Source organism: Colius striatus, chromosome 2, assembly GCF_028858725.1.
Source record: "Colius striatus isolate bColStr4 chromosome 2, bColStr4.1.hap1, whole genome shotgun sequence".
In the NCBI taxonomy this organism is placed as follows: Eukaryota; Metazoa; Chordata; class Aves; order Coliiformes; family Coliidae; genus Colius; species Colius striatus.
The window spans coordinates 89,624,801-89,649,967 of record NC_084760.1 but is presented as its reverse complement, the minus strand read 5'-3'; the positions used below and the strand labels follow the sequence as shown (position 1 = coordinate 89,649,967).

The 25,167-nt window shown below is 36.3% G+C and overlaps 1 protein-coding gene across 6 annotated transcripts in view; it reads left to right on the top strand.

The window, feature by feature from the left end:
* The window catches only part of ESRRG (estrogen related receptor gamma), a 389,975-nt gene that overhangs the window by 274,761 nt on the left and 90,047 nt on the right, over positions 1-25,167 (top strand). For all 6 annotated transcript variants that reach the window (XM_061991440.1, XM_061991442.1, XM_061991441.1 and 3 more), the window contains one exon: positions 2,036-2,152. In XM_061991440.1, coding sequence (XP_061847424.1) covers positions 2,036-2,152 — 117 coding nt within the window. The remainder of the gene's footprint in view (positions 1-2,035; positions 2,153-25,167) is intronic.

Here is a 25,167-nt window from a genome sequence, read left to right as displayed (position 1 = left end):
TGTGAAAGGCTTTGAAGATCTCCCTGTGTAGTAGTTGTATCTTGCTAAGAATGCTTTCTTAGAGCATGAGAGCATAATGTGAATCTTTTTTAGGCTTGCCCTTACCATCCTTTTCTATGTATCCTTTCAGGAGTTAATTCCTAACTTCTTCAGTGTGTATCAGGAAGACATTGTGGAGGAGCTGTTGTGCTGAATTTCCTGCCTGCTGTATCCTCCAGTTTCTTAAATAGCTTTTTTCTCAGGAGCTGAAGGAGGGGTAAAAGACTTCTGAGTTTTGTCAACAACAGTCATTAGCATTCAGACATGCCAAGATCCCTTTTACTTGCCATCACTAGTAAGTCAGTCATGCAGCAATCTTCAGAAGGAAGAAAGCGTACAAAGGGCTGAAAAGGTTGTGCAAAGTGTGCTGGTGGTATTGGGTGAATAACTATTGCACCATACAGACCTCCTTTATTATAAATACTTAACCAATTTTCAATAGATGTAAGTGGTTTAAGTATTACTTCCTGATGAATTAGCAGTTGCCGAGCATTCGAGTCTTTGTGCAATCCTGCAATCCACTAATGTGATATTTAATGAGGAGACATCAGTCTGGAGAAAGGTAGTCAATATAAATCAGTGTTTACAAAGTGTGATTAACTCTGAAATATTTCATCAATGCTGTGGTCCCAGACAGACTCTATGCTAATTATTAGAACCTGCACATGTTTCAGGGGACTTTGACGGACCCTGAGTGCAGCAAACACAGAGCAGCAAAATTGCAATTATGCTCGGACTGTCTCTGATGACAATTTATGCATTTGGTGTGATGACCTCTTGCTTCCCAAGAGGGCAATAAACAGAATGCATTTTCATTAAGATACTAATGCACTTAATCACAGTAGGAAAGGGTTAGAAAATAAAGAAATACCTTTAAAGGAAGATGTGACAGGCTGATGGGGAAGATACTTTATTTAAAAGTTAGTTTCCTGGTGAAACTTCTGACTGCTGCAAAGTCTATCATGCTGAATGTAGTCCTGGGCAACAGGATGCATGGCTGGGCAGATGAATAAGCTGAGCTAAGCTGTTTTATGAAAAGTGCAGTGGTACTGGGTCAAAAGAGAACAGATGTTCCTCCATTTGGACTTGAATACCCAAAGATGCGATTTTTAAAGACTGTAAAGAAAATTACTCGTATGTATATTACCTATTAGTTTTCATATGGGTGGGGTTTTTTGTTATTTTTGAGGATAAATAGTATGTACTAAGCAGTAATAAAAAACCCTGAAGACACTACCTTGCTCACATTTAAGGGCCTAGCTTGTTCTAGGCCTTTAGAAGAGTCGGAGAGGCAGAAGCAAGCATTTCTCTCAGATTTTCTTATTCTGACAACTTGGTAGGAATGATCCTCTTTCTGATGCCTCTCAGTAGAAGAGCTCTGTCTAAAGTATAGAGAGAAGGGGAGATGTGCTGGCTGAGACATCTGACCTGGCAGGTATAGGAAGTGCTGGACGTGGTGGTAGCAATACTGCGCAACTCTGCCATATAAACTGTGCATGCTCCTGTGGAAGGGAATGGGTGAAGCTCTGTAGTAATGTGTTGCTACAATAAAGCACAACAGCCTCCTTTTCAATTCTGGACAAAGAAAGGCTCATGAAATTGGTGAGAAAAAAAGAAACAGAGAGCTCAGGCTGGGGAGTAGCCTGGGCATGTGGCTTGGTACAAAAAATAAATGACAGAATTTCCTCTTCTACTAGCAGGAATAACCTACCTGAAGGATTTTGCTAGATACGATACATGGAGGCAGACACAGGCACACGTTAATTGTTCTGTATATATTTTTCTCATATAGCTGTCTAAATTGAAAAAAAAAAGTCAAAAAGTTCATCCTTCAATTCATTCATTTTTACTTGAAAGGTATTTCCTTTCTGTAGCACTGTTTACTCTTGACCTAGTCCAAAACTAAACACAACAGCGGTTGTATGAGTACTTCATATATGTATTGTGTAGGTTAGTGATTCTGAATACCTCTCTTTTCCTGTAATTTTTATTACAGGTAACATAGAATACAGCTGCCCTGCAACAAATGAATGTGAAATCACAAAGCGCAGACGCAAGTCCTGCCAAGCCTGCCGCTTCATGAAGTGTCTAAAAGTCGGCATGCTGAAAGAAGGTAAGACTGATCAAGTCAGTATGTCTCTCTCTGCAAACGCATACAACAATTGTAGGGCAATTAGAAAAGAAGAGAGATCGGTGAGTCTTCTATCAGTTATTATAAAGGTAATTGTCATGTATACTTGCTCTTCCTGACAGTCTATTTCTAAGTTATCGAATCATAGTGTATATGCATAAGTGAGTTTATCATCTCTGGAATATTTCTGTGTGTAGTACACCAAAGGTACCCCAGCATTCATTCTCCTTCAATAGGTAACTAATAGAATAATCATCAAAGTATATCCACTCATTTTCCTTAACACTTTAACATGATGAATTCTTAAAGATTTCTATCCTCTGTTCCTTATCCACTGTTCATCTGTCCGCATTCTGGCAGAAACACACACTGTGCCTTCTTTTTCCTTTTGTTTACTCAGTCTTTTGTTCATCAGGACAAACAAAAGAGTTACTTCTCAGTTAAAGATGTATAATCATTGAGTACGTCTACTGACATTACTATAACTCCACTGTAGCAAATAATGGCATACAGAAGAGGAGAATCCACCACAGTTGTTTGTTTCTTTCTTTGAAGTATGTAAGAACTGATGCCCCTCATTGTAAGTATATGTTAAGTGTTTTAATTTGTCAATTACAATTTGAAGATACTGAATGACAGGTAAATATAAGAAAATGTTTCCAAGAAACAATACTGTCTCACCTGGAACCTGATTAATCTACTTTGCAGAAAGGGGCAATTCTTTTAAGTCTTTGTTGTGTGCTATGCAATTCTATTGCTGTTAATGTATAAACAAAAATACACTTTTATGTGCATGTATTGTATATATTCTTATTGTAGTGCACTGCTACCACCAAGAAAGAATAACAGAAGATGCCCATGGACTTCTGAGAGAGAGAACTTTTTAAAATCAAATCAATGTAGTGTTTTCTAAGTACTGTCTCTGGTGGAGAGTACTTTGTGTTAAGCAACCACTTTAAAATACTCCCTTGGAATTTTGCTTTTTCAGTGCTTGAAAAGCCTGCTCTAATAGACGACTAATGTTTCAAATTGTTTGATAGTAATTTAAAACAGGTTTAGGTATACAGCTATCAAGGTAAAATCCAAGAACAGTATCTACCAGTGGAGAGATGATGGACAAATTAGGCCTATCACGCACCTACAGACATATTCTTATTGGATTATACTTACTAAGAATAAACCTTGTTCTGTACAACTGCTTTGGCAGATGCTATGATCCTGTGAGCCAAATCCTGCTGTCCTTAGTCTTACTGGAGCAAAACTCCTGTCAGATTCAATGGGGATTTTGCCTCAGTAAGAATGGCAGGATTTGACCCTCTCTTCCAGTGGTGATGGGAGGGATCTTTACTTGCCAAAATTTTCATATAGCTGACCACTGGGATCAGTTTACTTAAAGGTTAAATTGTGATGCTTAGATAAACTGGAGAAAGAAAGAAATGTCTGGGTATGGCACCTTTTGAAAGGTGCTTCTCAACAGACCCCATCACCCATGTCATTAGTAAACTAATATGCAGATATATTGAGCAACTTGTTTGGAAAAAAAAACAGTGCTACCAAGAGTACATACAGGATTAAAACCTCTTCTTTTGAATTTTGAGGGCACCATTGCACATCCATTAAGCGTATGTATTTAAAAATCTAGCTTGTGTGCAGCTACTAGGATTGCATGAGGAAATAAAGTGACTCTTCTGCAAATGAACAATTAGTTACCAAAGTTGTGTGCAGATTTACTATACTTCTGCATACAGTTTTGGTAACTGAAATCATTTCGGTGTAGGTAGTTTAACTGAATCATATTTTTTGCATGAGTTATTGTCCATGGATGCAAATCAATCCCACAAGTTTTCTTAATCAGAATTTCATGAGTTGTCTATGCTAAAAGTACATACCTTCTTCTGAAAGTTCTACCCTGATAAAAGAATTCCTTTGAGAAGAACGTTCCTTTGTTAACCTTGCTACTGGGCACTTCATAGTTCTTTTGTTCTTATTGTGTGAGTTTGTCTGTCAAAACACAGTAATGTTTCCACTTATTTTTAGTTACCAAACCTCATAATCTAGGGGAGAGTTATGTTATCTTCTTTTCAAGTATTGCTTATCTACTGTGTTAACAGGACAACCTAAAAGAACCTACAAGGCTGTTTTGTTTTCTTTCCTGCTTCAGTGACCACTTTTACTTTTGAAGCCATACTGATTCATGGTACACTTTTAGGGCTGTAATTTGAGATTTTTTTTTCTTTTGTTCTTGTTGGAAGGTACTTTTGGAGAGTGGTGTTTTTTTAACCCATGGGAAAGTCTGGAGATGAGTTTTTTGCTTTAACTACATTCTTTATGCACAGAGTGAGGAAAGACATAATATTTAATACTTTCATGTGTAAAGTAGTGTAAATTTATTGATTAGCATGGGCTTACACTGAGATGAAATAAGTCCTGTGGTATCTTAAATGTTTCTTTATGTACAGACAAGAATTTCAGTCCCATGCAGCATGTCAGAGATCATGCTGCAGTAAATCTATTCAAATGTAAACCTGCTCAATTCAATTACCAGTTTATAATAAAATTTGCTGCTGTAGCCTCCATGTTTGTCACAGCAGTCTCTACATGCTGATGGCACAGCATGCCTGGAAATTGACAGCCTAAATCTATTTACAAAAAAAATTTAGTTGCAGACCTGAAATAAAATCAAGTTTAAGCAGCTTTGAAAGGAGCATCATATTCCTTACAAGAACTTCTGCATATCTGCCAGTATGCATCTTCTCCTGAAATCTTATTGTCTTGGTAGGGTTTTCTTCTAGATGTTTTCCTTAACAAACAGTTTTAAAATGTAACCTTAAGCAAAACAATTATCAGACATTGTACTTCCCTTCACATTTGGAAGGACTTTATTACATTGTCATTTTGTGAATTGTCAAATAAAATTCATGATAGAAATCACAGTGCCTGGAGAAAGATCCTGAGTTTTATTTTAGCTTTTAAAACAAGGTCCGAAAACCACTTACAGCAAATATATAGAGTGACTTCTCTGATGACAGCTGCATATTAAATCATTTATTGTGGGAGGATAATAGTGCTTTTCACCCAGCATCCAATGTTTCTGAAAGAGACCTGGTGTAAGGATTTTGAGACTGTGTCTAGGGGTGAAACCCTGGGAAGGAATTAGATTTCTGGTCACTTACATTACAGGGTGGAATGGGGAATTTCTATACATATCCTCAAGAGTGTCAGTGGGGCATAGCCAGCAATACCTAGCTTAAGATTCTCAACAAGTTATAAGTCTCAAGCCAGGAGCTAGAGAAGGAAGGATAAAGCAATGTCATACTGGGCTGAGCTGGAGTGAGGTCGAAGTCCTGATTCCTGTCTGCATCTCCTGTTGAGAAGCACAAGAAAGTTACTACAGACTGATCCAGAGGGACACTTCATTTTTTTTTCAAGTAATATTGACTATTACTTGAAAACAGAAGTCTAGGTATATGGAGGTTGTTTGAGTATGTGTTAGGTAGATGTTGATGAGCTTTTAAGCCCATGACACATGAGTGTGTCATATTTTCATTTACGTTCCTAGGTAATGGTTATTAGCAGCACAACAGAATACACTTTCCTCAAAGAAGAAATTTTTTGTTTTTCTATTTTTAATTTTGGTTGTTGTCGATACTATGAGAAATCAGATTTTCAAGGATCACAATTGACTTTCCTCCTGAAATACAATTTCTTTGACTATGTTTTGATGGATTCTATCAAATGCACAAGAACAGATGAAACAGTGTAAAGATTCTTGTATAGTCTTATCTCTCACAGTTCGGAGCAATGCTAGTTCATACTTCTTACAGGACTGTTGACACCGAAACAATCTCCCACGTGTCTGTCATCTCTGCTATCTGGATGTTTTCAGAATTTTTTATGGATTTGTTGCAGTGGCTGATCTGCATTGCGTACTATTTCAGAAAGTGTAGTTCATAAGTGAGTGATAGGTAAGGAAATATTTAAGTTTATTTGAAAAGTAATTATACTGTAATGACATAGCAGAGGATTTGGTCTGCTTCATGTAATGTATTTGTGTTTTCCTTATAAATGGATGGTCTTTACAAATTATCATCAATCGCTTTGCACCTAGACAGAATAGACAGAATTCCATCTGAATTAGTCCAACTATTAAAAATGGGAGGCCAGATCCTCATCTGGTATTAGTGAAATCTAGTGCTTGCTGTTCATTTGACAGCTTTAGCAATCTATGCTATGGGAAAGTCAACAGTATACCTTTTTGTATTTGTGAATCTTTACTGCTGCTAGTATGTTAACCATCATTCAGGCTCTAAAAATGATTAGCGACTCTCCAAGTTTGTAATCTGGTAATGCTGACTTCAGTGTAATCTTTCCTATCACAGTAGTGCAGTTAGCATGTTACTCCTCTCTGTGGGTAGCCCTTAATATACAAAATCGTTTCGTTTGCTTGGGTTTTTTAGGTCACAGTACTGTAATGAACCAGAAGATTATTACATGTTAGTTAAACTTTTTCATAAGTTTGAGTCACTGAAGTGTTTCTGCTTCACACTTAGAGAGATTTTGTTAATTCAAATATAAGATTTTTTTTAAGAGGTATGTGCATTTTAAAGCATAAATTACTGAGTTTATTATGCAAAGACTAATGAATCAGAATCATAGAATGCTACGGGTTGGAAGGGACCTTTAGAGATCATCTAGTCCAACCTCCCTGCAGAAGCAGGTTAACCTAGATCAGGTCGCATAGGAATTAACATATTTGTCTTGTGTTAAACAACAGATCAGATTAAATTATCATTGATCCTTTCTGATTTTGACAATCTATGAAAATGAATCCCATACAGCAGAGAGAATAGGCACCTTGAGTTTACTTCTATGTAAAGAGATACGTGATTGGCACAGGAGCAGATGAATGGATTCTCTCTCAAAATAATAAATATTCCTAAGTAATCCTTTTTATAACTAAAAGTGTGTTGTCACCTGTATTTGAGGCTGGTGAAAAAGCCTGCTTAATAGGATTCGTCCTAACAACATCTCCTTTGAAAAAACCTGTGCATAAAACATTGCCAAGGTAAATTTCTCTCACAAGTCTAATACCATTAGTCTGCCAAGAAGAAAGCAGAAATTATTGTGGAGGAAGTTTTAGTTTCTGCTGCCTTCAGAAATTAGAACAAAGGGAAGGAGAAAGCCTTAATGGTATTCAAAGAAAATATTTCTGTACAGGATGACAGTTAATAGAGTGGCGTTGACCTCAGTGGTATTTCTTATGCTCTCTATTGTAATATTACACTTAAGGAGCTCCTTCATTAATGCAGGATATTAAACAAAGCTCCTGTGTTATAACATCAAGAGATAACACAGTACGTCTTCTGTTAAAGTCTCTTCTGCATATCAGCTTTTTTCTGTATTTCAGTGTATTATGAGGGAGTTTAGTTTCTAATGCAGATTTTTAAGCAATTCCCTCTTGCCTCCCTTTCCCCCTTTTTTTTTTCCTCCCTTTCCCTCTTGCTCTCCTTTCTTTCATTCAACCTATTATTGGTTTAATATATACTTGGACCTGTGAAATCTCCTTGGAAACAATAAAAACTAATATCTAAGTGGTGTTGGTGTTCATAAGTAGGTCTCTTTCTTCCTAACCAAAATGTGGCCTGATAGCCCAGTTCATACATTAGAACTGACAGCCCAATTTGTCTGCCCTAAAACTCGGCTCATGACTATCCACTCTCTGTAAGTGAGAAGGAAGGACAAACTATTCAACTGCAGGTTAGTGTTTGTAGCTCAAGCACCTTAGCATTTCTATTCATCCATTTAAAAAATACTCAAGAAAAAGAAAGTATTGGAGATGTGCATATTCTTTCAGAGTTTAGAAAGCACAACCAAGTAAGACCGTTAGCCTCCCAAGAAGTTCTGACAGTGCTTGTGTTGCAGTGTTATGCCAATATGGTTTATATTGTGGTGCTCAGCAGTTTTTTGTCTCCATAATCTTATCGGGAATTAAGACAAAGAAGTCCTAGGAATTCATTGGACTCAGTCTTTAAACAAAATTTGTCTCTCTCTAGATACAATTTTGTTTTGCAATTGTCCTTTTATATGAATGCTCTACTTGCATAGGCAGCATGAAGTGAATGCAGAGAAAGCAGTATCATCTATACATCTCTGTTTGAGAGCTTTTTACATGTCTTGGCTTTCCATGGATTTTTTTTTTATGTTACCATCCACAGATCTGGGGTCAAAGCTGTTTGCTGGTGCAGTCACCTGCAGCTTCCTTGAGATTAGATGTTAGGCTTGATTCTGCTTCCACAGTCATCACTCGTGAGAATCCCAGTGATTACTGTTGTTCACAGGGTCAGGCAAGTATCAGCATGCATTCAGCCTATAGTTAGTTACATGGTAGTTTTGTTATTAAAAATAATGAGTTTTGAAAGGTTTTGAAAGAGATGAAAATCCACATTGTTTTTAGTGCACAGGCCCTACTTATTACTTCTCAGAATCAGGAGTAGGTTCTGTGGATTCACAAATTGGAATACAATGGAAAATTAATTACTTTATGATGAGAAAAATATTATTACAATCTGAGATTGTTAACTGAGCATCCTCATTTGTCATATTTCTTCTTTTGATCTTAAAATAAGGAAGCAGTATTTTTCTAATATTCTAGAAATTATTATTCCAGGATATTCAGTGGATTTAGCCCCAGTGAACATTTGTTTATGCACTGAAAGCACAGTGACAGCAATATAAGTGATAAGGGAAGGCAGAGACAAGTCTGAAGGATGTAGGACTATGACATCTTTTCCCATGAGCTCCCAGACAAATAGCTGCCTTTCATTCTTGGTCTCTGCCACCCATAAACACATACATCAATATGGCACTGCCATCTATTACAGAGTGCTTGAATTCTTATGCATGGGTCTTGCCCTATATTAAATAGGGATCATTTTGTAAAGAGTGTCATCAATGTTATTTGTATTCATTTTTCTCTATTTCTGCTGTGCAGATATTTGCACGCCCCCTCTGTGAAGTTTAACATCTCAAGGAGAAGGTGCATTTTAGCATATGCATAGCTCTAAAATTCCACTTTGGAATCAAACCCTTTTCATATTTTACTTAGTCCTTGCTTAGACAGCACTTGCCCCTCCTCAGTAGGACTTTTACTGTACAAAATCTTAGTAGAGACAACAGGATGTATGATAGGATTGTGGGGTGAAGTGCTGAAATTATGTAGGTGCTGCTGAATAGAACCCCTGTGGCAGATACATAGGCAGACTTGCTGCTTGGGTTGGATTGGCAACAAAAAGCTTGAAGGCTGAGGAACTCTCTTGGCCTCTTCACTCAGCCAAAGCAATGAATGTGTTGAGAAGCACTAAAATTACCATCTGCAGTTATTAACTCTGACCTCATACAGTGCTAGCTCTCAAATATTTCACACTTCTAAATCTCTACTGCCCTACAAAAAACCCAATCTTAATCAACACAGTTTATTGGAACGTTAGTGTCACTGAGCCACAGTCTTCTTTCTAGTCAGATACTGCCCTTTTTTAAATTGGAGGTGTTTTTACCAGTGTTGAGTCATTGTCACTGTTAAGGCTGTAATATTACTTTATTTGCAGTTTATGAAGTGGCTTTTGTGGTTGAAAGTCAACAGCCTGAAATTTGAAATAAATTTTATCTTCAGCAATGTGTTGTCATTAATGTCAAACTTCGTCATGCTTACTAGCCATTCTAGTAATAGATCTTACCAAACCAGCCTTTTCTTCTTTCATTTTTTCTTTTTATTTTCTTTGGGTATTCGTGGGACAGGAAGGGGAAACTATGGAGGGAATCTATTTCCCTCATAGTAGTGACTTAGTGTAGCTATTAATCTCTATACATGAAAAATATAGCTTTAAGCCTCAATAGTCTTTAATTAGATTACTGGTTCTGGAGAAATTCAAACACAACCTATGTTAAATATATTCACTTACAGAATAATATCAATATTTTCCTCTTTACTCTGTATCATCCCAATAAAGTTATTATGTTAGTCTGTTTTTCTCTTCTTAAACATCTGGTTTGGGTTCTAAAGTATAAGATCAGATGTCAATTTGATTCACAGTTTTAGTGCAGCTGATCAAAACTCAATACAACTTGCATAGGATCTTATTGTAATTCTTGTTAAAACGGATAGTTATGGAAATACTTAATTTAGAAAAATTAAAATACTTCCTAAAAGAAAGTCCACTTGATACTTTTCTGTAGTTAGCCTGACTCCAATCTATGCCCTCTGTGGCAGAGTCACTGGTGTGCTGTATATGTTTTGCAGCAAAACTGCTTGACTAACCAGAGAGAATGCTGATGACTTGCTGCACGTTGACCACATGCAGACCATAGGAGCCAACAAATAATACAGGACCATCATCCTCATCTTTTGTCTCTTTTTCTTTCCTTTTTCTAGCCAAGAGGTAATCCATACAGCAGCATTGTTCTTGTCATTTTTCTTCAGTCATATAAAAATTATTTATTGTGTCACCATTGCCCTTTGGTCTCTTTCTAACATTCCTTTCCAGTCTTGTGGGTGACTGACTGAAGAAGGGCTTTCCAGAGGGGCCATGTCTTTCGTTCCGGTCTAAATCAATTAACAGATTGGTCTTACATCATTTGTTAAACAGTTGGTACAGCCACATGTTGCTTTTCATGACAGCCTGCCAGATTGGGTTTACAGTGGTGTCCATTTCCTACCTTTCATTAAGTTCTATCTCATTTTCATATTTTCTTTTATTCAATGAAAGCTTAACAAATGGGCACCTTAGATTTCACTTCATGGCCAATCCTAAGTGTTATCCGCTCAAACATGTGATGAGGAACATATTTGACCGAAATTAGCAGAACTACTGCATTTCTGGATATAGTTTGTAGAATCAGTTAAGATGACTTAAGAAATAGCATAAGTGTACTTTGGATCCAGATTGATGGTACCTACTTATGATTACTGAATGTTAAGAGAGGTCTTGCACTGAAGTGATAAAGTTCACAGGCACTTGCTGGCTTCCTTGTCACACTTTTAAGGAGAGCTCTTAAGCTTCCAAGACAGATTAGACTGCTAAATATCAAAGTAATAAATAAATGTTTACCTTAAAAAGTAGAAAGCTGATTTTAAATAGTGGTTTAATACCAGTGAATTCTCACTCAAAGATATACTAAAAGGGTTTCTAATTTATACCTCAAGTGAAGGATCATGCTTGAGAAGCTCTAAGTGTAAGGATCTGAGGATAAAGGGACTGAATAGGCTTCTCCTTTTCAACGGCCCTCAGGAGCATGACGACAAAATATAGATCTCTGTATTCCTGATGAAAAGTTGGAACACCTTTGAGTCTGGTATGTAGAGGTGTAGTATCTGCAGATACTTTCTGTCTGACAGAGTGAGCCACATGCCCCATAGCTTTGTCTTTTGTGAGATGCAAAGGAATGCAGTAATCAGAGAACAAAGCCACAGACTAGCTAAAATGGCATAGATTCTTCTTTCTTCTCTTTTTATCTTCTCTCATTTTCATGATTTTCTATTCTTTTTTTCCCTCTTTATACCACAACTGTATCAGAAGAATTCTGATGAGAAAGTAGTTGCTTTGAGCACATATCCTCCAGGCAGTCTTTTTCTGGTCAGGTGGAAGAGAGAATAATTTCTTGAGGTTCTTGTTACCTGACCTGTACAGTTTTGTGAGTACTAGTCAAGCTGAATGACTGTATTTCCTCACGGACATTCTGGTATTGCGGGAGATATGCATACTGGCATGATACTTCAGCTCATCTCTAATTAAAATACTTTTTATGAAATATTCTTAAACCTGGCTGCTTAATGAAGTTAGAAAAAGCATTTGGATGTGGCGTGTGAAAGCTTCAAGTGTTGGTGTTCCTCTCAAGGGAGATGCGTGCAATCAGAAAGCGTTCTGAATGGTAGCAATCCATCCCATTTTGTACCCATTTGTTTTCTCTAATTTCCTGCCTTTTTAAATGCTGGTTAGCTGAAATAAGTCCTGTTTCTCTCCACTCCACACTTCTCTCCCCATTTATGGAATAGCTCATGACACGTGCCTCTAAAGTGGCTTCTTGGGAATTTGCAAGTCTTTGAATGCGTTATCTGATTAAAGGGATGTATGTGTCTTTAATTCTCATCTGCAGTTCCACCTTTGACCCCTTCTGTTAAAGTGAAAAGGAGTTGAGAGTCAGCAGATTCAACCCAGATAACCTGCAATGTGCACATATGAACACTTCAACTCTCTGGTTGCCCCTGAAAACTACATACTTAATTAAGTGACATGTTTGAATGGAGGAGGCAGGTTTATTTTGTTGATATGCTAAAGATAGATTAATTTAGTCTGTCTTCAACTTTTATATTAATGAGTGAATGACTATAGTTGTGTGACATGAACAGGTATAATTTTTTTGTTTGTGTGAGTGATTATTTTTATTTTTTCTTGATCAACCAGTCTCTTGCTGACAGAACAGGTTCAAACCCACATGTCTGTTATACTTCCTTTTTGAATGAGAAACTGAATTAAATAGTTGGAAATGACGTTGCAGTTTTGGATCAGGTTTTTAGATACCCCTGAATAACATAGAGGAACTCATTCCATTGAAATATTTAAAAAGTAGATGACTTGAGTGTCACTTTCATTATATTTTACTAATATTATGCATGTGATGATTGTGATGTTTCCTATGCTTTACAGACACATAACATAAGTGACTATGATTCTATGACCAGAGTAGTCCACTACATTTGGACCTGTAGATGTTTTCATCTTTCCTCTGGTTATTTTCTTTCCTTTTCTACCTTTCAAACATTCTTAAAACGTTGTAAGGGTTTTCAGTATCACAGGTCTATCTATCTCCTCTGAAAGCTAAGCCAAATTCTTCCCCCACTTACATCTGTTCAACTCTCATGGTCTCACTTATGCAGTGTGGCTGTAACAATGCAAAATTTGTCCTGATCTGCCCTTTCTTTTTCAGTGGACAGTATGCTCACATGAAGTGAACATAAAATGGAGTAAGTTTAACTGCAAGTAGAAAAAAATAAATAAATTTTGTGTGTGTGTATACACAAATGGAGAGAGATAAATAGCACGCAGATAGGTTTGATCGTATATCTACTGTACATAATATTGTAAATGGTATCTTGCTGTGCTGGAATCCAGGCAATATGAGTTCAGTACTAAAGTGTTCAAGTTGCACCTGAGCTAGCTGGAGCCTGCCAGCCTCTGCAAGCCCACTGAGAGCATCTGTCTCGCCACCACCTTGCTCATGCTGTGTCCTCTGCAGGCTCTCCGATTCTTCCGACTATGAGCATAAATCATCCACCTGTCAGGAGCTCTAGCTGCCTGGATTATGCAATGCCTGCCTTCATTTGGAGATGGTGTGAGCAGAAGATTGCGGCAAATGGTTTACATTCATTTTAATGCCGTTCCAGCATCTCCTCAGCTTTAATGAGGGTTCAGGGTGGTGACAATGAAAGTCCTAGAGACTCAAGCTTGCTTTGTACATTTATATGGCCTAGTTTAGATTTTTTTTTCCTCCTTTTTTTCCTTTTTTTTTCCCAAAGAAATGAATAGCTTGAAAATTGAGGCAGAGAACTGGTACTGCACAAAGCCAGCTGTCCGCAGCTCTGGTTTTTGGCCTTGTAATACTTCCCTCCAGCTGAGCAATGAAGAATTTAAAAATCAGTCATATTTAATGTTGATTGTCCATTTGTGCAATCTGAAGCAACATAATGCTTAGTTGCCTTCATTTGTATGTTAAAAAATCCTACTTTTGCAGTTTACTGAGTTACATGTATATTGGATTATACTATCATGTATGGAATTACCATGTTGTATATCCCAAATTGAAAATTCAGCTCCTCTATGTAAAGTTCTTCTCTTGATAACAAAAAAAAAAAATTGACTGTTGCTTCAATTGTCTTCTTAGACCTGGATTAATCAAATTCTTTATTCACTCATAATTTTAATCATGAAAGGCATAATAAATATGGATATTTTATTTGTTCAAATGCGTAAACAGAGGAGAAAATTGAGGTTGTAAAACAAAAGCAATGCGGGTCCTTTGAAAGGCAAATGTTGAAGGTGAAGGTAAGCTGTACCTTCCTACATGTAGTGTCTATCTCAAATGAATTCCATCAGATTCTTGCAGGTACAGCCTTTAGAATGTAGCTTTATATGACCATCAACCTTATGCTCTGACTTGCCTGGAAAACTCTAATTATACTAACAGTAAAATCCTTAGTTTTAGTACTAGTTAGTAGTTAGCAGAAGTAGTCCATGTGTTTGGTATCTTAACACAAGTTCATTGTTTCTCACAAATACCAAAGGAAAAAAAACTTACCAACTTTCAATGAGATGATGCTTGTGTGCCACGATTTTTCTGTAGTGAATATGTCGTCGGCTTTTCAACAGTTTTTTTCAGAGAATATTTATTTTAACTTCGAAAGCATTCACGTGATGTAGGCAGTAATATCCACGTTTTACAGTATTAAACCTAAGACAAAAGAGAACAAGAGCTATGTAGTAAAAGTCACATGTGGTGTTAAAGGCACAGCTGGAAGTGTAATTTCTGCTTGGAGGTTAATGTGCCGTTCAACCTGGGACCTCAAAGTCCAGCCATTGCCTTAACCGATGACTGAAAGAGAGAAAGCTTTATTGCTTGTTGCTTTGAGGTTTTATATTTTTCTTTATAACACTTCTCTTTATATGTGGATTCCTCAATCAGCCACTGATGAAAAGAATTCTTAAAGATGAAGTCGTATTAAGACCAGCTTTTGTCAACAGGGAAAATGACCTCATTTCAATGCATCGGTATATTTTCTGTTAACTTTACTGAAGGATACTTACACATGTGCAACGGAATATTTGGTGTTACCAAAATATTTTAAATTTTACTCTTGGTGAAAATTTCCCCAGCTGATGCGTACTGTTGGTGGTGACTGAATGTGGAATAAATAGTGCTGCAGAGTGTACAACAGTCTTGAATCATAATGGTGCTTGAGAGTTCTGCTTGTGTCTATGTTCTCCCCCCTTGGTCTGAAAGCTAGAGGATTTCATGCAACCTGGTCATACTTAACTAGGACCACACAGAGCAATAGGCTGGTTTTAATAGGCTGTTTGGGAAAGAGTGAAGACCCTAACGAATGAAGTGTGTAGACTTTGAGATCTTTACTGTGAGCCTGATTTGCTTCTGGTAACAAGCTAACCTCCCATGCCATTCCCTCCCCCATCCAGTTTTAATTTGATGGAAAGCCAGCAGTACTGCAGTTTTATGCAAAGCCTCCAGTGAACTCAAAAAAGATGATTATTTCTCACTTTGTCTCTACAGATAACTTAAAAATTTTATGCATCAGAACACAGGATTATCTGAAGACACAAATGCAACACAACACTGACAAAATCAGTTGAAATATCCCACTCTTAGCTATGAAGAAATTAGATTTATCATCAGAAAAGCATTCTCTTTTCATTTTCTGAAAGGTGCTTTTTGACAGACCCTTTGCAGTGGACGTCATGCTCACAAAACATGCTGTCACAGGGCTATTTGAATATGGTGACAGGCTCATTATCATGTTGAAGACAACTGACAACACTGCAGACTAGAAATGGACAGGCTTGCCAATCAGCTGTTGAAAGGATTGCAGTTGAAATAGAGGTTTTTTTTGTTCTGAGAACAGTAGTACAAATTGACTACATTAATTCTTTTTATTACAGTTGCATACACTGTAGTTAAGGGTCCGTCACTGTTTCTATTATAAATCCTGGTTTTCAAGGGTTTATTAGTAGACCATAAAAAATGGTTCCTGTTGAAATTTTGCATTAAAAATATATATTACCCTAACAGAACAAAATTTCTGTGGTAACTGTGTAGAGGAGGGAGGGTAGGAAAGAGGGATTGACTGATTTTTAGCTGAAAATTGCATAAAGCTGAATGCATTATTATTTTTATAGCATCTTAGATGTCCAAGAATTTTATAGACAGATTTGTGCCTGAGGAGTTTACAGTTTCAGGATGCAGTACTGCCAAAACTTATTATGGGATAGGATTTTCCTAGTAATTTCACTGGAATTAGTAAAGTACCAAAACATCACCTGCAGTAGGAGTTATTTGTAAATTCAGCTTGATCAGTGAAACAATCTTGACAATTTTTTTTTATTTTCTGTAATTTAAAAATGACTAGGATTTTTAGATTTTAGTATTAATCTGCAATGTTAAATGACAATCTGAGATTAAGGGAATTTTGCATATATAAGTAGGAAATCAGCAGGGAATTTTGCATATGTAGTAATAATCCAGATTGAAATGATGCTAGATTCTAACGATGGAATTTCCTGATGGACACAGATGCCGGACTTTGTGCCATTGGAGTTTTTATAGTGCCCTTAAAATTTCTGCAACCATATACAGTAGTGTACTTACCTGCAAACACAGAAATGTCTGTGTTTTGTCAAGTCTGAACAGCTGACTAGTTGTCTTCTATTTAACTCTAGAACCAAAGATGTTCCTTTGAGTCCCTTGAGAGCTGAATCTGGGAGGCGTTCTCAGAGCACACGTACCTTCACACTTCAGTAGACTGGTGCAAAATATAGTGTCCATGGCTACATTCTTCTGTAACATACTAGTGTTCTCTCTGCTATGCCTCAGCAAATTAAGGCAGGCCACCAGGATGTGGGAAGTGAGAGATCTGGTTTCTGCATCCAAGACGATGTCTGTTTTATACAACAGCCTTGCCGTAACAGAGAGAGGACTTTTTCCCAGAAGCTGGGATACATTTTCATTCCTTTAGACAGAGGACGATCTGTGTAAGTGCTCTAAAATGGAAGGAACTGATGTTACTTTACTTTCTAAGAGAATAAATCCTTTTTTCTTTTTTTCTTGAGAAAAGACACAGTGACCTACTTTCCTGCAGGAATACGAGGCTCTGAATCCTGGAGGTATAGGTCCAAAAGTTCCATATAAATTGGCCATATAGACTAGATGTAGATGGCAGATGGAAAAAGCTAGGCATTATGGTATGTAGGAGGTATATATGCTTTTGTTGGGTTTGGTTGTTAAGTATAAAGTGAGATATTGAAATAGAAAAAGACCATTTATAGAGTCCAAATCTTTAATGTATTCACTTAATATTTGCTATGAGGCTGATCTAGAGAGAAGACACATCTTTACCTAGTTTATTTTATTGAGAGCTTTGCAAGGAAAAACAATTTTACTTTGTAGTTCTGTGTCTTCAAGCATTTGCAGGCATAATTGATACTCATTTGATTACTTGATTTCAAAGCACAATCAATTACCTTAATGCATATCGCAGTTCTCACAACTACAGTGATTGCAAAATTGTGACTTTAAAAATGGAAGTCACTTCTGAAAATTAAATCTGTAGTCCTATTTGAAAAGTCAGAACTGTTACTCTCATGAATTACAGCACTACAGAGCAGAGGACTATATTGTCATATTGCCAGAGCTGTTATATCAGGTCAATTGTATGCATACTTAAAATCTTTAAAACATTACTGCTTCTCTGATGAAGTCAGTCATGTGTTTCTAGGAGGAAATTTACTGAAGATATATCAACTAATGCAGGATACGAAACCTAAAAAATAATATTCAGTTGCAAATTATTAAGGCAGATATTTCTGTCTTTTCATGAAATCCTGGCTCCACTGAAGTCAGTGATAAAGCTTCTGTTGATCTAGAGGCAGACAGGTTTTCATGGAGAGAGTAATTCTAATGGTTAAATCAGAGGACTGGAATCAAGACCAAATTCTGTTCCAGAACAAGTTGCTTCTACTTTGTCTGCCTCCAGCAAAAATATAACAGATAAAATAATATGGAGCTCACTGGCATGTTGTGAAGCTTATTGAATTGATATTTATGGAACACTTAAAGATTCTTTGATAGAAAGAGCTATATAGCTGCATAGCATTACAATAAAATCCTGCAAACCAAATCAATCTGTGGTTAGCTTTATCCAGTTAAAACTAATTACTGGAGCTGCCTTTCATGTTAAAGAAAAAAAAGTCAAAAATAGAAACAAACAATAAGTGTTTTAAAATCCCACAATTATTTGGAAAACTCTGTGCTTAATATTTCCATTGGGTTTTAGTTTTTATGGTGATAGGCCGTCTTTTAATACTTTCCAGATAGATTCATAGTTGAAACCAAGCATAACATAAGAACTTTATGTGGCTTGGGAGAGTAAATTAATGTTTTCTTCTTATGCTGTAAATTGCTTCACAGAACACACATCCTATACCTAGTCTACTAGACAAGTAAGTAGGTTTGTCTGTGAATCATTGATTCCAATGATACCTTGTATGAACAAGTGTTATTGATTCATTGATGCAGAGTTTTTTGTTGGCTAAGTATTCTTATGTTTGCTTTTGGAAAGAAAACAAATGTTCTTACCACTAAAAGCTGCATTGATTTGAAGTGAGCTACATATGAGGGTGGACTAATTACCTAATTTTTCCTTTAATCACTCAAACTCTTATTACCTTAAACATATCTCTGAAAAATTAGCAGCAGTCCTGAACAGCAGACCTTAAAGAGGTTCATAAATAATGCTTCACAGGGAAAAAAAACCCACTAAACAAACAACCAAACCCACCCAAAAATGTACATATACTGAAGAGTCTTGGTTGAATAATTATTTGTATCTTGCAAACAAAGCAGCTTATCAAGTGTGTAACTTAATTTTGCCTATCACCAAGTGCAGGAAGAAAACTCTCAAATCTAGGCTATGAAGCCTGGAGGATATCAATGTTTTAACAAAACAGTGCAGCATGGAATATTCTTTTTCCCCAGGACTGACCTAGTAAATTGTGCAAGCACCAGGAGAAATTTTGCCACCTGTCCCTTATAATCAAGGCCTGTCCCTTACTTAGTCTCATTTCAGTGATATAATTAAATGACACCATTTTCCCATTTACGTTGCATGAATATGCTGCCAGAATCCTATAGTCTTATCCAGGTACCCAGGAATGTGACTTAATTTGTTTTGTCTAAAGCCAAAAAAATAATCATTTGAACGTAGTCCCTTGTCCTAATAGCTAACCCAGCATGATATATTAGAATGCTATTGTTGCAGCATTCATTGCAAAAATCAATAATCCACTAGATGGAGCAGAATGGAAGTGTAAAAACGGAGTTAAATCTAGTATTTTAAGAAACAGAATTGAGTATCAAAGTGTCAGGACTCAGACAAAACAGCAGAAAAATGCCATAGTAGTGTTTCTGCAGTGTATAGTTTCAGCAAATCAACTAGCTTTACAGTCATTCATGAATTAATGTTACAGTCTTGGTTTGGTGTTCTCTGTCTTTTTGTAAGTAACAAAATGAGGATTAATGTCTGCTCTAGAAAACATAATAATGAGAAAATTTTGGTGAACAAAGATCTTTCTTGGAAAAAGATTTTTTTTTTTTCCTTTCCCAAAACAAAGGCAGTGTTTGTCATGGAGGAACAAGATTCAATAAGACAATCAGAGAAAGGAACCGTAAGTTTGGGAATCAGGTAAATAACAGAAGGGAAAATAAATTCTTCATCCTGAGGGTTCATGTCATTTGTTTTGAATCTCTTGAACCTTTAAAATAGGACTTGAAAGCCCATTAGATACTGGAAAATAGTAAGATGAGCATTTCTATGTTACCACTTCTAGCCTGATTATCAATGTAAGTCTTTTTATGAAAGACAGAAATGTTTCTAGAATCATGGAAAATTCAGCATTGCATGCAGATAATGTTCTATAAAAATATGTAAAAAATCATTCTTTTTTCTCTTTTATGTTTTGGTACTGGTGAGTATTGTGAAATATACACAGGACTACTTCAGTTTTCTTTAAAATTTCTGCAACATTCAGAAGTCATGATCGCAACAGAATTTTGCTATATCTGTTACTTTGTGACATTATTTTATTTCTCACTATCCACCTTTAACAAAGTCAAATTACTGATTTTTCTGAAACCTTCAGGTTGCATGTTGAAAAGAAAGATGCAGACTCTGGTTTTAGACCTTAATGTGTCTTTGTTTAGAAGAAAAAGGGAGAAGTGAATAGAAGGATGAGTCTATTTTTTAAGTAAACAAGTCAGCAAGGATATTTTTAAAGTTGTGCACTATGTGAAAAGTTCAAGCACTCTGGTTATTTGCGTATAATTAAAGTTTCATTCAGGTGTTTGGTCAGTTGAGAGTCTCTTAAGTTTAAGCTGTTTGACAAAGGTTTTGCAAGCAGCAAACATCTGTGTGCAGTTTTTATCTTTCAGAAGCTGTTACTCACTATTTCGTGGATACCCTGAATTATCACGAATGTGGAAGTTTTGGGTGTAAAATCTCAACTTTTTCCATATAAATAGTCCTTACCTTAATATCGCCTTAAGAGATGTGTGGGTGATGTGATGGTGATGCCAGTCATGTGAGCAAGTAGATTGATGAAAATGTCAGAAAAGGCTCCAGTAGCAGAATTCTGCTAAGTTTCTGCTGCTGGTGGACCTTAGGCATGACCTGAAGCCTGCTTATCCTGTCCCAGGTCTTGTATGAAAAGGAGTGGCCAATTATCCTAATATGAGGTGACTGTTTCATGGAAACATGTATGGGAAAGATTACTCTTAGTGCTGGAGCTGTATATTTTGGAAACATAAGGAAAGATATAGTCAGTTTTTCAGGGAAACAGCTATTAAATTTGGTTTGCTGACATCTGTACATGTGCTTCTTTGTTGTCTAAGTAAGGCTTTCAACACAGGTCTCCAGAGATTAAGGCCTCAGGCATCAACCGATTGCAGTGTCTCACTCTCAGCTTTGTATTTAATAAAATGCTATAGGTGCAGGTGAACTTTATTTGCTTAATATTGATTACTTTGCCTTCTTTGAACAAAGAATTGTAGGAACTTTGATAAATGAATTTAAAAGTTGGCAAGTTTCATAGTATCCTTTGCATATTTCTGTATATCTGAATCTTACATTCTTCAAATTACAACAGACAGGCTTCCTACAGAAAGAATATAAAGACAGTATTTTGTTTTTGTTTTTTTAAATAGGAGCTTATAACAAGGAAAGCTTCAAATTCTCAGCTTTAACTGCCCCTACAATGTTTTGATATATTACGACAGTACAATCTGAAGTTTTTTGCTTTCTTTGTAAAGGATTCTTGTATGCAATTGTAATTTTCATGATGTAAAGTATTCCTGTTACTTCCTGTCCTAAACTGCTGCACAACATCACTGTGAGCCATCTGCTGGATTTCTGCCCATGTGGTTTTTTTCTTCAAGATATGATTGATTTGTGAAATACTTTGGGATTTACTGTTGCTACAGAAATAGCAGGTGTTAACATCTGTAGTCGTGCACACATTTTGGGAAAAGAGTAGCTTGAACTTCTTGCATTACAAGATATCTTTTCTCTCTCCTCCTCTCTTCTTCTTCCTTTCCTCTTACAACAAAAGTATTGGTTTTGTCCATCCACCAATGACTTTATTTCTGCAAAGTGTTCATATACACATTTAATTGAAATCAGTACAATATGTATAGAATGGACATCAACTTTCTCTGATACGTCAGTTTTAGTCAGAATGACTGACAACCGTACATTTTTCTTAGAACTGTAAAGCTGTTCTGCTTTAGTTTGCATCTTCATGAGCCCGTAGGTTACAGGCCACAGAGGTCTTTCTGTAATACAGTCTTAAGTTAGTGCTTCTCTCTTTCTTGTTCCCTATGTTGACTAGACACTGATAACCTTCAAAGGTCACGTTGGGATAGGATCTCCAAATGAGCCAGGTGCATCTTGGTGCACATTGGGTGTCACATAGTTTATAAGTAAGCTCTCTGTTTTCAACTAGCATTTTCCCTTTTTTTTCATATTACAAAAATTAGCGTGTCAGCCTGAACTCTCTTTATCATATCCTTCCTTCCCTTCTTTCTTTTCCCAAGGACATGTGTGCTAGGACACTTGTTCAGAACCCATGAATGTCCATGGACTGGTCTCATGTTACTGAAATACAGAAGGTGCCCATGCTCAGCATGTCTGAAGGAAAATAAATTTAATCTTAATTTTATCCTTCCTCTGTTCAGCAGTTTTGATGCACACAGATAGCTAAAATTCGTAAGTGGAAAGTTCTGCTGGATGTCACTGGGGCCAGGTTGAAGATAATTACGAAGGTCATTAGCCATAGAAGGCTTGGACCTCGAGTAAACTAGTTTTATGAAGGGGATAGAGTGTGGAAAGGCCATAAACTCCTCCCATCACTCTTTTTTGCTCTGTGTTGTGCAGGAAGAAAAGATTTTGTCTATATTGAGGGAAGAGTAGAGAAATGAGAGAATCCTTTGTCTAAAGAGCAATAACCAGTTAGTCACTTTTATGTTATTAGTTTGAAGTGTTTATTGCTAACTTTGGAGTTTTACCCATTGTCTCCTGTGTGATAAGGCAGATGACTTTGTCACACACAGGCTTGGGAAAGAGAAAAGGAATTTCAGTAAAATTAATATGTGTTTTGTCCTCAGTTTGCAGAACAAAGTTGTGAGTTCAGTCACAACTAATGATCTAAGGCAGATGACAGGGTACACATTTGCTACAGTATATAAAGAAGGACATGGAAGTTTAAAGACATAATTCTACGAGACTGGGGAATATGTTTTAGTCTGGTGGCAAGCCATACTCTGGAGTACAGAAAAGGCTCGGTCTAGCATCCTTTGTTTACAAGTGTTCACAAAATGACTTTTGTTGAAGTTAGCAAGACAGGAAGGTGAAGGGAGATCATTCTCTTTTTTTGAAGAGAGCATCAAAAATGAGCAAAGCAGTGGCAACAAAAATAAAAGTAGTATCTTGAAGCAATTTTGATTTGTAGACATACAGGCTGTGAACAGCCTACAATTAGAGAAATATTTCTTAAATATTGAGTTATCAGGAGAGGATGTATTTTAAGTAAAAAATTTGTGAAAGAACAATTTTAACCTCTAGTTGAAAAAAACCCCAACAAACAACAAAACTAAGTAGGACTAATGTTAAAAGGAGGAAAATAAAAAAATTTGAGAAATGGCATGGCTGAGTATTCTGGTGCAATTGACCTAAAGAAATGGAAACTGCTTAATTTGGGAAGATATTTTGTGAATATATGCCATCACACACTGAATTTCATAATACCATGGTTTTATGTGTGTGGTTGCATGTGGTTTATTAACAGTACTTGAAGGTTTGCTCAGGATTACCTTGCTAGAAGAAAAAAGTTTTAAATTGCAAAACTTAATACACTCTGTAGAAGAAGTAGATCTTCAATAAAAGCTAACTTACTGTCAAAGGGACAGTCTATGATAAAAGAGAAGTGTTCAAAATAAGCATTTCCAGGTAAGTATTTGTTTGCCTAGTAATAGTTATGTGCAGTAAGTGAGAAAGGAATCGAGAATTATATATATGGGGCAAATAAACCACCCTGTGCAACATTGTTGAGGGTTCCGTGCTTAGAAAATTATTTTGCAGAAATAAGTCTCCATGAGTGTTTTTTAAGATGCTATTTTTTTTCATAAGCATTGGTACTTCGTCTGTTCGGTTATCAAGGTCTACTGATGAACAAAACCCCAAGGCTTGATTTCAATGATGTTTAATTTTAGTCCCACATTAAATGCAAGCTCACTTTTACTATATTACACATAGTATATGATGAGTTAAATAGCAAAAGAACAGTATTAGGTAATCTTTTTTTTTTGATTATTATTCTGATACCCTGACTTGGCCATCAAATGTAAATGACTATTGTCTCTTGTACAACAATAACTGAATCATGAATAACTTGAATTATTTTGTGATGCAATATGACATGTACATTAACTTTTTGTATCATGTTTTAACAATGTGAATTTTAATACTAAAATCACAATAGTAAATTATCAATGCCATTAACCAGCAGTATTAATTTACTATGCAAATTTAATTATAAGTTAGGCCTGATCCATAATCCCCTGAACACTTGCTAAAATTATGAGACTTCTGTAACTAGACATAGTAAATGAAAGAGAAATTTTCTCACACTTTTCTTTGGATTTAACTGCTATATGATGTTGTGAGCCATGATATTTTTGTGTTTCTGGTTTTGATTTAGGAGTTTAGCATCAGAAAGCAATGTGAGAACTAGAAATGAAATAGACGTGTCTGTTGATTCCACAGCTAGAAGGAGCAAGTTGGTAAGCAAGCAGTTTACTTGCCAAAGTAAGTGATACAGATATTTAAATAGGAATAGAAAATACTGGTTATGTAACATTGACATAAGTAGCATTGTTTGCATTTAAAATACACAAAATATAAGCCCTTACATTCTAATTGTGCATTATCTCCTTTAGTTTCCCCATTTCAGTCATCCACGTCATATATGATAATAAGGCTTCACCTTGCCCAGAAGTTAACAAAATGTTTTATCCTCTCCTGAAATATTTCTGCAGTGATGTGCAAGGTAGTAATTATGCTACTGCTTATGACAGGCATTCTTACACTTTGCTGTATAGACATCATTCAGTTGGGACCCAGATGATTTGCCCCAGCAGTGCATTTGTAATCAGTGATAAAAACAATTTAACTCTGAGACCATTGGACTTTTTACAGTCTAATTTTGGACATATATGAGAGTTACTTAAATACAGAGATAACATTAATCTTTCAGTAGCAACAAGTGCTGGCTGTGGTTAAAACCAGGAGCTTAGTATTCCTGTAATCAAAATGTTGTTGCTGGACGTGAGTAATACAGTATGTGATCGTTTCTGAATATTAAATTTAACCTGGATTGGATTCAGCTCTTCTACGTGATACCATGTTGCCTAACACGGTTCTGTTCTGCCCCTTTGGTCCTTGAAGATATGGGACAGTAATTAGCAAGTACCTAATTTAATTGGCAGGAGTTCATATAACACCAGTGCATGCCCTCATGATGCTTGCGTAAATAAGTGTTTCTATTTCTGTAGACAGTAGGCATTTGGATTTTTTTTTAACAATATAACTGCCTCAGCTTAGTGTTACAAAT